This window comes from Sphaerodactylus townsendi, linkage group LG16 (assembly GCF_021028975.2).
Source record: "Sphaerodactylus townsendi isolate TG3544 linkage group LG16, MPM_Stown_v2.3, whole genome shotgun sequence".
NCBI lineage: Eukaryota > Metazoa > Chordata > Lepidosauria > Squamata > Sphaerodactylidae > Sphaerodactylus > Sphaerodactylus townsendi.
The window spans coordinates 23,244,196-23,257,135 of NC_059440.1; the positions used below are offsets into that span (position 1 = coordinate 23,244,196).

General features: G+C 50.6%; 1 protein-coding gene across 3 annotated transcripts in view; it reads right to left on the reverse strand.

Moving 5' to 3' along the window:
- Positions 1-12,940, reverse strand: part of KAZN (kazrin, periplakin interacting protein) — a 301,595-nt gene that overhangs the window by 181,730 nt on the left and 106,925 nt on the right. For 2 of the 3 annotated variants that reach the window (XM_048518982.1, XM_048518983.1), the window contains exon 3: positions 8,989-9,226. In XM_048518982.1, the coding sequence (XP_048374939.1) occupies positions 8,989-9,226 (238 nt within the window). Of the gene's footprint in view, positions 1-8,988; positions 9,227-9,458; positions 9,548-12,940 lie in introns of those variants that run through there. The other variant, XM_048518984.1, reaches the window with a different exon arrangement.

Sequence of the window (12,940 nt, forward strand, 5' to 3'; positions counted from 1 at the left end):
TTTTTTTGCACCAGGTCATTTCTAAATCATCATCACATTATAGAAAATGCCCCAGCTCACAAATCTGAGCACAGCAATGGTGAAACACACAGGTTCTTGGATAGAGACTGGTGAGATAAAAGGCACGACAGGCTGAGAATCCATGAATTGCAGTACCTGAAAGGGATTAACCCAGTTCAGGGAGTGACATTATTAGTCGCAATTGCTATATGGAACCTTCACGTTCAAAGGCAGGATGCCTCTCGGGGAGGCATGGAAAAACAGACCCAATTAGTAACCCCCTCTCGGCACACACAAATAATTAGTAGCCCACTCTCGGGAACTGGTGAGAACCTGCTGGATCCCACCTCTATGCGTCCTCCACCCCTGTCCCGCCCTGGAACGCCCCTGTCCCACCCCGGAACACCCCAACCATGCCCCTGTCACGCCCACACAGGGACGTCCGCCCGGTACATCATCCCTCCCTTGGAGCTACACCTCTGCTGTCAAGTATTTGGATAAGAGGCCTCTAAGGCAGTGATAGCGAACCTTTTCAAGACCGAGTGCCCAAACTGCAACCCAAATCCCACTTATTTATTGCAAAGTGCCAACACAGCAATTTAACCTGAATACTGAGGTTTTATATATTGTCGAAGGCTTTCACGGCCGGAATCACTTGGGTGGTGTGTGGTTTCCGGGCTGTATGGCCGTGTTCTAGCAGCATTCTCTCCTGACGTTTCGCCTTGGGGGGTGGGGGGGGGGGGGGGTGGGGGGGGGGGGGGGTGGGGGGGGGGGGGGGTGGGGGGGGGGGGGGGTGGGGGGGGGGGGGGGTGGGGGGGGGGGGGGGTGGGGGGGGGGGGGGGTGGGGGGGGGGGGGGGTGGGGGGGGGGGGGGGTGGGGGGGGGGGGGGGTGGGGGGGGGGGGGGGTGGGGGGGGGGGGGGGTGGGGGGGGGGGGGGGTGGGGGGGGGGGGGGGTGGGGGGGGGGGGGGGTGGGGGGGGGGGGGGGTGGGGGGGGGGGGGGGTGGGGGGGGGGGGGGGTGGGGGGGGGGGGGGGTGGGGGGGGGGGGGGGTGGGGGGGGGGGGGGGTGGGGGGGGGGGGGGGTGGGGGGGGGGGGGGGTGGGGGGGGGGGGGGGTGGGGGGGGACGCAGCCAAGAAAACGTGCTCCCCCCTGTATTTTTCTCTCCCATTTGAACGGGGCCACTTGGCACACTACCTGTATTGCTTAATAAACCCTGTTCAAAGGAGAGCCATAATGCTCGCCAGGTTTAATGTTATGCCTTCTGCCTTGTTACATGGCAGATTTAATAAGCAAGAAAAGGCTAAAAGATTGTGCCCATGTAACGATGGCTCAGTTGAATCTCTGGCCCACCAATTACTACACTGTCTCAGATTCAAGGAAATCAGATCCAAGTATGTGAATCTTGTGGGGGGGGGGGGTGGGGGGGGGGGGGGGTGGGGGGGGGGGGGGGTGGGGGGTGGGCGTGGGGGTGGGGGGGGGGGAAGGGGGTGGGGGGGGGGGGGGGTGGGGGGACAGCATGGCCAATTGGCCATGCTGGCAGGGGCTGATGGGAATTGTAATCCATAACATCTGGAGTGCCAAAGGTTCGCCACCACTGACCTAGGGAGATCATTCTTTATTTGCATAGCCCAGCTGATGCAATTCACATATTAACTCTGTTCAAAGGAGAGCCATAATGCTCGCCAGGTTTAATGTTATGCCTTCTGCCTTCTTATATGGCAGATTTAATAAGCAAGAAAAGGCTAAAAGATTGTGCCCATGTAACGATGGCTCAGGTGAATCTCTGGCCCACCAATTACTTCACTGTCTCAGATTCAAGGAAATCAGATCCAAGTATGTGAATCTTACTCCTTTACATTTACCCGATCTCCCCGATTTAATTAGATTACACTACTTGTTGGACAACCCTGATCCTTCTCTCTGTATGATAGTGGCAGACTTTCTACTGGAAATCACTAAACACCAGTAGATTTCCTTCGACCTAACATGTATTTTGTATTGTATATGCTTTTTAATCCGTTTTTATTATTGTTGTACTGCTGTCTATGCCAATAAAGGCTTGCTTCTTAAGTGAATTCACATATCATTTGTACAAACACGATGGCTGGAAATTACATGTAGTCCTCTCTCCCTCCTTCTTGAGACACCTTAAGGCTGAGAAAAGCAGGGTATAATTCCAAACTCTTCTTCCAAGTGCCAGCGGTTCATTGAACAGTCCCTCTCTTCGATCATTTAAGACTAGAGCCAGCCTACAGCGATCGTTTGCAAAAACATGAAATAAAAACAAAGCAAAAGGGAAAGGGAAAGACAACTAATAAAAAAAGAGGAAAGGCCAATCCTTGGGAGACAACTGCAGTAAAGTGTCCCATAATACTAACACTCAGGGGCTGAAGTGGATTGGTAATAGATTCAGGACAGATAAAAGGAAATATTTCCTTACTCAACGCGTAATTATACTGTAGAATTCACTGCCAGTAGACATACCGATGGCCACGGGCACAGACAAGGGGATTAGACAGATTCATGGAAGAGAAATCCATCAATGGCTATTAGCCATACTTAGTAAAGGAAAGTCCATAAACAGAGGATGCAGACCTCTGAACACCAGCAAAGGAAAACTTTGCCCCCTGCCTGGTGCCGTTTCTCATTTAGAAGATGCAGAAGATAAAAATTTGGTTTTATACCCCACCTTTCTCTACTGTACGGAGACTCAAGGCGGCTTACAAGCTCCTTTCCCTTCCTCTCCCCACAACAGACACCTTGTGAGGCAGGTGGGGCTGAGAGAGTTCAGAAAGAACTGTGACTAGCTCAAAGTCACCCAGCAGGAATGTAGGAGTGCGAAAACACATCTGGTTCACCAGATAAACCTCTGCCACGCAGGTGGAGGAATGGAGAATCAAACCCAGTTCTCCAGATTAGAATCCACCTGCTCTTAACCACTACACCACACTGGTTCTGCCAATTTGAAGTGCTTTAAAAGTGTGGCAAAGGCCCAGGCCTGAACATGGACACTACTCTGTCCCCCCTGCCACATTTTCAAGTGGGGGTCAGTCACTTCAGCACTTGAAAGGTGGGGTTTTAAAATCACACACAGACACCATGATGTCTTCTTTGGCCCTGAGCTGCTGTCTATCATATTTCCCTGCCACTCCTATCCATCCTGAAGATTAGACATACTGTAAATGTAACACGTAGAAGAGGCAAATCCATGATCTTCAAACCACAACACGCCCTACACAAAAGTTTGTCCGGGGCCACACAAATGATATTTCCCCCCTTACTCTCCCCACTCCCATAGACGCATTGAAATGCTCACCAGAACTGCATTGTTTACAACCCGGTACAAAACAAATCGTGTTTTACCACTGAAATAAGATCAAAGCATTTCTTGCCTTTGCTCAGAGAGTAAACCGGTTGTTTTCAAATTATGCTGAGCTGCGATACAACCTGCCAAATTGGATCTTTTCAGTCCTTCATCAAATTACCACCCGGCAAGCAGCAAACCTGATCCGTAGAGACAAACACGAAACCATGTCGCCTCGCCGACGCAAAACTGAATCACCCTCCAAACTGCCAAATATTTGTTGCCCTATCAGATTTTGGCGTGTGTACATACATGTACTTTGAGAGATATCCACATGCCATTTTCAAAAAGACTCTTATGAAACAAGTCTGGATCAGCTGGCCAAATGGCTGTTTTCAGCTTGAGGGCCTCAAACTGATGGTCTCTGTCACATTTTATGTGAGAACATCTTCTAACCTGCCATTTCTTTTTTGGGGGGGGGCGGGGCAAAGAAAGAGATTCTGTGACAGGATCTTTTCACTGATATGCCCAGGAATTCAGACTGGCACAAGGAGATGGTCCCCACTCATCAAGCCAGTGTTGACTTCCCTGATGCACTTGTCTAAAAACACCCCTAGCTTGAAGTTCTGTTTCCTCCCTCATCCTTCAAATAGCATAAACTCCACCGCAAACACCTTCCCTTCCTGGATCACGCAGTGATCTACCAGCATCACACCAGCATATAAAAAAGAATCCATCTTGGTATTACCAGATCCATCTGGCAGGAGACTCCAAGAGGGGGGGAATGAAGTTGCCCAGATTGTCCCAGGAGCAATTCCTGGCATCTCCAGTTGAAAGGACCAATTAGCAAGAGATGTAAAAGACCTCCACCTGAGTCTCTGGAGCGCTGCTGTCAATCAGAGCAGACAATAACAGATCAATGGTCTGACTTGGCATAAGGCACCATTATGCATTGGGCCATCAACCCATCCAGCCCAGCACTGGCCCATCTAACCAACCAACATGGTTTTTCCCCCTAGCCCTGACATCCAGGAGCTATTTGTAACTGGAGAAGCAAGAAAGGCCCCTTCCGCACATACAGAATAATGCACTTTCAATGCACTTTGCACCTGTGCGGAATAGCAAAATCCACTTGCAAACAATTGTGAAAGTGGATTGAAAGTGCATTATTCTGCATATGAGGAAGGGGTCAAAGTGAACCCGGAAGCTCACTCATTACAAAGATAGGGCTTCTTCCTCCACCCCCCACCCCAAAGCTTAGGGGGAATTCACTGGCTGCACACTTCTTGTTTGCCACTATTGCTGTGCCCTCAGTTGCACGTATGCCCACCTGTTTACACTGCAGAGGTCTAATATTTGCCGGGCAAATCCTGGCGGTGTGCTAAACACATTTGATGTCGGATTAGTTTGTTTAAATGGCTGGAACTCCCAGTACACTGGAAATGGCTAGATATTACAAGTTTGATGGAACGAATCCCCTAAACTAATCTCTAAATCAATTTGCGCCAACGGTATTAGCGACACAAGCACATCTGACGGGGAGGAAGAAGTTGTAACGCGACAGACGGCCACTAAAGAGACACACTGATGCCGAGGGGCTTGGCACGAAACTGAAAAATCATACAAAGTTAACGCTAAGACAGATTCTCAGCAGAGGTGGCTATCCAAAAGGAACTTTCCTAGAAAGTGGTTATGCCCAACAGAAAACTCATGTTCCAAACCCAATGTTTGAAGTGAGGGTATTTCCTCCTGGATGCGTACATTTCACACTGGGTTTTCTCCTGGATTCTACTCCATATGGGCTCACATCTGAGGTTCCAGTCACAGAACTCAAAATCAACTGTTGTTTGACTCTTACTACTAAGTGTATGGACGAACGAAAGTGACACACTGCGTTTTAATTTACCGGTGTGTGTGTGTGTGTGTGTGTGTGTGTGTGTGTTTCGAGAATGTGTGTCTGATAGACTAAAGCAGTGATGGTGAACCTTTTAGAGACCGAGTGCCAGGGGTGGAACAAAGAGAAACTGTGTTTGGGGCACACATGCACCGCGTGCCCCTGCCATGCCCCTGTTCACCCCCACTCTGCCCTGGATTGCCCCCAGAATGCCCTGAAACACCCCCACCCTGCCCATGGAACACCCTTGCCATGCCCCCACAGGGGCGTGCACCCAGTGTGTCGTGCCCCCTTTGCCCCTTTGGTGCTATGCCACTACCAAGTGCCCAAACTGGGGCGGTGGCACGCGTGCCCACAAAGAGGGTTCTGAGTGCCACCTCTGGCATGTGTGCCATAGGTTTGCCACCACTGGACTAAAGTATACTGTGCTAGTCTAGATCAAGTATTATTCTGAGTAAGAATGGCTGCTTTAGTGTTTTGATTCTTGAGAAGGAAAACAATGTTGCTAAACTGCTTGTATCCTTTGGGGCAAATTGCTCCATAACATTAGCTTTCACTGCTAATGGATTCTCAAGTGCCCCACCCCCGGGAACACCCCCACCCCCACCCCAACACTGGCATCCAAGCAGTACACCAGCACAGCCCCACCACAGCCCGAACTTCTGGGTTTTGCAGTGGTGGGGCTGCGGGAAGGCAAATGCACCAGCAAGATGTCACACTGCTTCCACAACCCTTTTGAGTCCTCCATCCTTTGTATGGGGCTGTAAATGGAGACTATCACACTTTGGTTACATTATGAAAAACAAGACCCATTAGAAAAGACAATAACACTAGGAAAAGTTGAAGGTAGCAGGAAAAGAGAAAGATCCAATATAAGATGGACTCTATAGAGGAAGCCATGGCCCTTAGACCTAAGCAAGGCTGTTAGCTATAGGTGTTTTGAAGATCATTAATTTAGACGGTTGCTGTAAATCAGACACAACTTTGGTGGCATTTAACGCACACAGCACCTTATGGGGGAGGGAGTTAAATGCGGAAAAGTAACGCTGAGTTTTAGATTCATGCAACACTTGGAATAAATCTATCAAAGGAAATGGCTTCTATGACACTTCCATATTTGTGACGGCAAACCAGCTCAGTTACGATCCAAGATGCACCTGTTCACATCTCACCTGCGTCACAAACCTGTACTGATACCAGCCTGCCACATGCAAAGCTTTGCAAGGATTTCAACAGTATCGCATGTACATGTGAAGTACTTTGAATGCTGAACACGTCATATGCTTACTCCGATTCATCCCATCTCCCCTCCCCCTCCCAATTGCTCACAGGTTACCAGCCAAGCTGACTTTCAGAGCAAGCAAAACAAGCCTGCTGACATCCGAGGGGGTGCAAACTCATTTTGAATTCCAGCTATTTTGTAATTTTCAAAGCGCAGGGCGAGAAAGCGCGGCTGGTTTTCCAGGATAGCTAAACACTCTCAACAAAGCTTGCAAAATGGATCTGAATTATTGAAAAGATGCAAATGACACACAGGGCAATCCTATGCAGTCTCACTCCAGCCTGAACCCACTAAAGCCACTGAGATTCACCCGGAGTAACTCCGCACAGGATTGCACTAATAGAACGCCAAGGCCTCTGTTGCTGCTCCAGAGAGATTTTCCCCGCAGTTGTCGAAATAACCAAAAAACGCCTGCCAAACTCCAGAAATGCGCGGGAACAATTCTGCCCGCCTCTGCTAACTCCAATGCAAAAAAAAATTAAAGATAATAAATCACTCTTTGTATGCGCCGAGCAGCATCTCCCCAGCTCTTGCTGCGCAAATTTACAAGACAGCATTAAAAAGTTTGTCCCGATGCTGTGAGAAACTACAGAGCCAGGACCATCTCTCGGTGGCTTCCCCAACATGCATTTCCCAGCCATTTCCACATTAGTGCATCCACAACAGTGGCCTGTTTTCCGCATAGATCACCCTGGGCACATTTTTTTAAAAAAACAACACTATCACAAATCAGCCACTGCTTCTCAAATTGCCTTCATCCCTCTATGCATCCCGACCCCCATGGAAAAGCGACGGTGTTTTCCAAGCACCCTGCTCCGTATGGCACACGATTTGCTGAATTATACCACTTTACACAGTAGATTTAAAAAAAAAACACCTTTACTGATAAGACAGGGACAGATTTGGCATTCAGTGCATGAAAGCGAGTGAGCCGACCAATTAGCAGATTGAATGATTCCCAGGTTGTGAGTGTCTTAGATTCCTGCTATTTCAGCATCACCAATGTATATACACACATATATTCTCAAACTGATCACTCGCTGCCAGTGTGTGTTTTTTTAAGGGTGGACGATTCTGCTCTTAGCCTGGAGCCGCGCACCAGAGCCCCATCATGACATCACTCTCCACAGTGCATTTCAACGACACCTGCCTGTGAGCCTTTGGAAGCACCGTTGAAAGCCCACAATCTGAAGCATGCAAAATGTCACTTTCTGGATCACCAGAGGTGCAAACAGAGAGCCCTGTCCACAGCTCCTTCGTGCCCCAACGTTTCGGGGCCTATTTTGACAGCATGACAGACAGTGGCACCTTTGCGAGCGCTGACATCATCGGCCACGCTCTCCTAGGTGTAGCGGCTCAGCCAGACAAAAGCCAAGGACCCCCTCCCCAGTGGCCACTCATCAAAACCCGCCAAGCCAGGTCCAATGCTGCCATTTCTGCCCAGTGACGCTGACACCATTTACCACCCAAAGACCGAAGCGAGCCAACGACTCCTCCAAAACGATTGCAAAAACAAACTAAAGTGGATACATTTTGCAAACAGCCCTAATGCCACATTTTGGGGGGGCAAACTGAAGACGTGCCCTCTGCTTAAAGCTTGTGGGGCTGGGGAAACGTGTGTGTGGGGGGGACAGATAAGAAAGGGGAGGTCTTCCAATTGAATAGAAGAAGAAAAAACATCACTCTGTATGCAAAATGACACCAATGAATCGGTTTTCTCTGTAAGGGTACGTTAGGGATGACAACATCATGTATACCGATATACTGCAAACCAACTGCTTTTTAAAAAAAAATGTACTTTTTTTTTTTTTTTTGCAATGCCTGAAACAATTCCAAGGAGGAAATGTGGCAAAGCAAGAGGGACCGATGGATGTCTAGTGAGGTATTGGGGGGAGAATAAGGAGGAGGAGCACGAACCAAAGCTCCCCCGCCCTTGCAGTGAAAAGTTTGCATACGGTGGCTGCTACGCAAAGCACGCTTACTCTATGGAAGACACGGTTTTACTTGCAAGTAAACCTGACAAGATGCAGTGTTTTTTTTTTCTTTTAAAGGAAAAAAGATCGGGGTTGGGAGGGGGGAGAGGATGAGCATGCAGTTTGGAACAAGCGCAGTGCACGTCTCCGGGTTTGCCCCCCCCAAAAGGTGAATCGGGGTGGTTTGCAAATCCGGGACAATCATGGAATAGCCAGACCCGCTCCGGGGCAACCGAAACAAACACAGTGTGGTAGAGTGTGTGTATGTCTTGGAGGGCTTATTGCTAAGACATGACACACAGTCGCCTCCCTGCCCCAAACCAAAGCGGACCCGATCCCTCCACGGGCGCCGCCTCCTCGCGGGAAAGACCGCTGCCAGCCCCCAAAGGATAGCCCAAGCCGATCTCCGGAGGGACTCCGGCCACGTCCCTTCCGCATATGTCTCCCCAAGGAAAAAGGCAGAGCCCCCTCCGCAGCCAGCCGGCCTCCCACCCCAGATGTCCCCCCCTCCCGGCCTTGGCAGGTCGCCCCTTACCTTGGAGGCTGTGCTGGTTGCTCTCCATGCCGGCGGCGACCTCGGCGGCGTTGGGGCTGCCGGCGGGGCTGGCGATGGCGGCGGCGGTGGCGGCGGCGGCGCTGAGCTCGGCCAGCCTGCGGTTGGTGGCGGTCAGCTCGGCCCGCAGGGTGCTCACCTCCAAGCCGGCCGCCTGGATGGCTCCGTCGATGCGCAGGGCCAGCTGCTGGTTGCCCTCCATCATGCTCAGGATCTTGGCCTGCGGGGGGGACAACAAGGCGGGACGGGGAGGAGGAGGAGGAGGCTGAGCGGCGCACGGGCGGGCAGCATCCTCACCGCGCCGGGGGGGTTCTCTCTACCTGTTGGATGCCCGCCCCGCCTGGCCCTCCCGGGAATGCAGCGCGGCCGGCCGGAGCCGCTTGGCAAAGGACATGAAAGGCGAGGGGAGGGAGGGGAGAGGGGAGGGGAGGGTCCCTTTAAACGGAGCCTACCATCTGCCACTCGGAGAGGGGAGGCCGCAGGCTGCCGGCTGAGCCCGAACCAGACCCCAGCCCAGCCTTCCCTCCCCCCTCTCCCCGCCTCTCTCCCCCCCGGCTGCTGCGCCAGTGGAGGCTGCCGGCTGAGCGGGCCCTCGGCTGCGCTCTGGCGGGCGTCTCCCGCAGCTGCAGCCAGTCCGGGCGGTGCTTCCTCGGGAGTAAGCCCCCATCCCCCAGCCTCGCTTCCTTGTACCGGACCTTGCTTCCTTGCACCGAGCCGGGTTAGGCTTCCTCGGGAATCAGCCCTTTCCGTGCAATGCAAAGCAGGCTGGATTCTCTAATCGGGCTCCTCCTGCCTTCCAAGGGGTGGAGGGGGGTTGCTCTGAAGGAGCCCTCCCCCCGCTGAGTTGTAGCGGGCTTACTCAACAAACAACAAATACAAAACCTTTAATGGCATATAAGCGGGCTTACTCCCGAGGAGGCTGGCCGCCGAGTCGCGCAGGCTTTGGGAAAGGGGGGGAGAACCCTCAGGTCGTTGGAGAGCAGCGTCAACTGCATTGCATCCTATTCGTGCTGACTCTGTGCAGCCCTACTGGGCATAGTGGGCTTACTCCGGAGTGTGCGCGACTAAAAGATGGGTTTATCCGGCAGTGCTGAACAGCTGAATCCCTGCAGGCGCCCGGAAAAATCCTGGACAATTAATGACATCAGGGGTTAATTTGCATAAACTAAGCGGTAAATTTGCTCACTAAGGGGTTAATTTGCATAAACGTGGGAAAAATGTTTTTTTTTTTAAAAAGGAAGTTTTTTACTCACAGGCTCCCACTGCTCTTCCTAAGAGCTCCACTATGAACCGCCTCTGCTGCTGCTTCTTGTCATTTATTAGCCCCATCCACATATTTACTACACATGCAATCAATAGTTCCCCAGATGGCTTGCAAACTTCCAAGGACACAATTAGATTTGATGGTGTGCAAACAGCAGCTCATAAAGACACTTTCACAACAATGCTGCGAGGTAGGTTCGGCAGAGAGAGCGGTTTGATGTATAGGCGGGGATTCAAACTCCCTTCTCCCTGCTCTTAAGCCCAACATGCCTTTCTGTGGTTCCACACTGGATGGTCAATTCCAAGGCATTATACCACTTTGAGGTCCCAGCCCTCTTCACAGAATCATAGTTGGAAGAGACCACAAGGGCCATCAAGGCCAACCACACAATCAAAGTACTCCCAACATATGTTCATCCAGCCTCTGCTTAAAAAACTCCAAAGAAGGAGATTCCACAACACTCCAAGGCAGTGAATCCCACTGTCAAACAACCCTGACAGTCAGAAAGTTTTTTCTAATGTTTAGGTGGAATCTCTTTTCCTGCACCTTGAATCCATTACTCCTGGTCCTAGCTTCTGGAGCCACAGAAAACAAGCTTGCTCCCTCATCAACATGGCATCCCTTCAAATATTTAAACTTAGCTATCATGTCCCCAGTCCCCCCATAACCTTCGCTTCTCTATGCTGAACATCCCCAGCTCCCTAAGTCTCTCCTCGTAGGGAATGGATTCCAGACCTTTTACCATTTTGGTTGCCCTCCTCTGGACCCGTTTCAGCCTGTCAATATCCTTCTTAAATTGTGGTGCCCAGAACTGAACACAGAACTCTAGGTGAGGTGTGACCAATGCAGAGTAGAGTGGTACAATTACTTCCCGCGATCTAGACACTATACCCGTGGTGGCGAACCTTTGGCACTCCAGATGTTATGGACTACAATTCCCATCAGCCCTTTCCAGCATGGCCAACTGCACTATACTCTTCTTGATACATCCCAGAATTGCACTGGCTTTCTTGGTTGCCGGATCCGACTGCTGACTTTAAACCCTTTCCTCCCCAAGCTCCAACCCCAAAATCTCCAGGTATCCCCCAAAGCAGAGTTGGCAATCCGGAACATCTTCCACAAAGGCAAGAGACAGCTTCTCAGGTCCCAAACCTGGAAAATGGTGGTGGGGGTTTTGCAGCCAGTAAGAGCACCCTTTTCCCTGCTGGGCTGCCCACTGGCCTTGCAACGCTCCTAAAAATAGCAGCAGGCAATTTAGATTGTCTTTCACTAATTGGGCTCTGCTTAGAGGGACATTTCCTTTCCTGGCAGCATCTTTGTTGATCCTAACGTAACTTTTGCATTGCCGTTCAGAAAGCACAAGTCCAGATGCGAGGAGGACAGCTGTATCCAAAAAGGAGATCTGAAAAGGAGCGATGAATTGGGGAACATTTCTAGGGCTCAAGGACATGGAAGAAAAGGGCACATGTCAGGGATCCAGGGGCAGGCCGTGAGCGTTTCGAAATAGAGGAAATCATGGATTTGGTATTTGAACACTGATGCCGGCCTGTCACAGTTTTTATCCTGCTTTTCCTTCATGAAGCTTTGAGTGCTTTATGGGGTTCTCCTCAGAAAGGCCACTTGAGGAGGATCTTTAGTAGACCAAATTGCATGGGGGCAGCGTGCAGGGACCACTTGGCTTACACCTGTGGCTCCAGCAAGTAAGCCTACTCCCTATGCAGCGGCTGCAGCTTCTTCCAGTGGCGTAGGAGGTTAAGAGCTCGTGTATCTAATCTGGAGGAACCGGGTTTGATTCCCAGCTCTGCCGCCTGAGCTGTGGAGGCTTATCTGGGGAATTCAGATTAGCCTGTGCACACCCACACACGCCAGCTGGGTGACCTCGGGCTAGTCACAGCTTCTCGGAGCTCTCTCAGCCCCACCTACCTCACAGGGTGTTTGTTGTGAGGGGGGAAGGGCAAGGAGATTGTCAGCCCCTTTGAGTCTCCTGCAGGAGAGAAAGGGGGGATATAAATCCAAACTCTTCTTCTTCTTCTTCTTCTTCCAGGGCTGTTCCAACATGCCTCTGCATGCATTTACAAACCTGGCCTTGGAACTTTCTCTGTAGTCTAAAATATGCCTTCCAGGCCACCCTCAAGGTGGAGAACCACTGGGGTGCTTGCAAATGGATTTTGATTCCTCCAAGCGATGTACAGTTTCTCCATATGCCTAGAGTTGGCACAAATGTAGCAGAATTGCCGAGATATTAAGATGTGGTGCTCTCTAATGTAACTGGGAGGCGTCCGAATGTGCAGCACAACTCTGGCTGGAGGCCAAATAAAATCTCTTTTTGCTGGGCTTAACCATGCAAGAGGGTAAGAAAGAAAGAAAGAAAGAAAGAAAGAAAGAAAGAAAGAAAGAAAGAAAGAAAGAAAGAAAGAAAGAAAGAAAGAAAGAAAGAAAGAAAGAAAGAAAGAAAGAAAGAAAGAAAGAAAGAAAGAAAGAAAGAGAGAGAGAGAAATCAGGGCTCAGAAAGAGCAGCATTTAGATCCCAGCAACAATGGCTGATCTTCTCAGATCAACGGTCTGATCATGAGTAAACATTTGTACAATTTTACAGGCCAAGATTTATTCCAGCTTATTGGTTGGATCCATACTAAATTTTCCAGTGGCAGAAGGCAGCTTTCCTGGTTC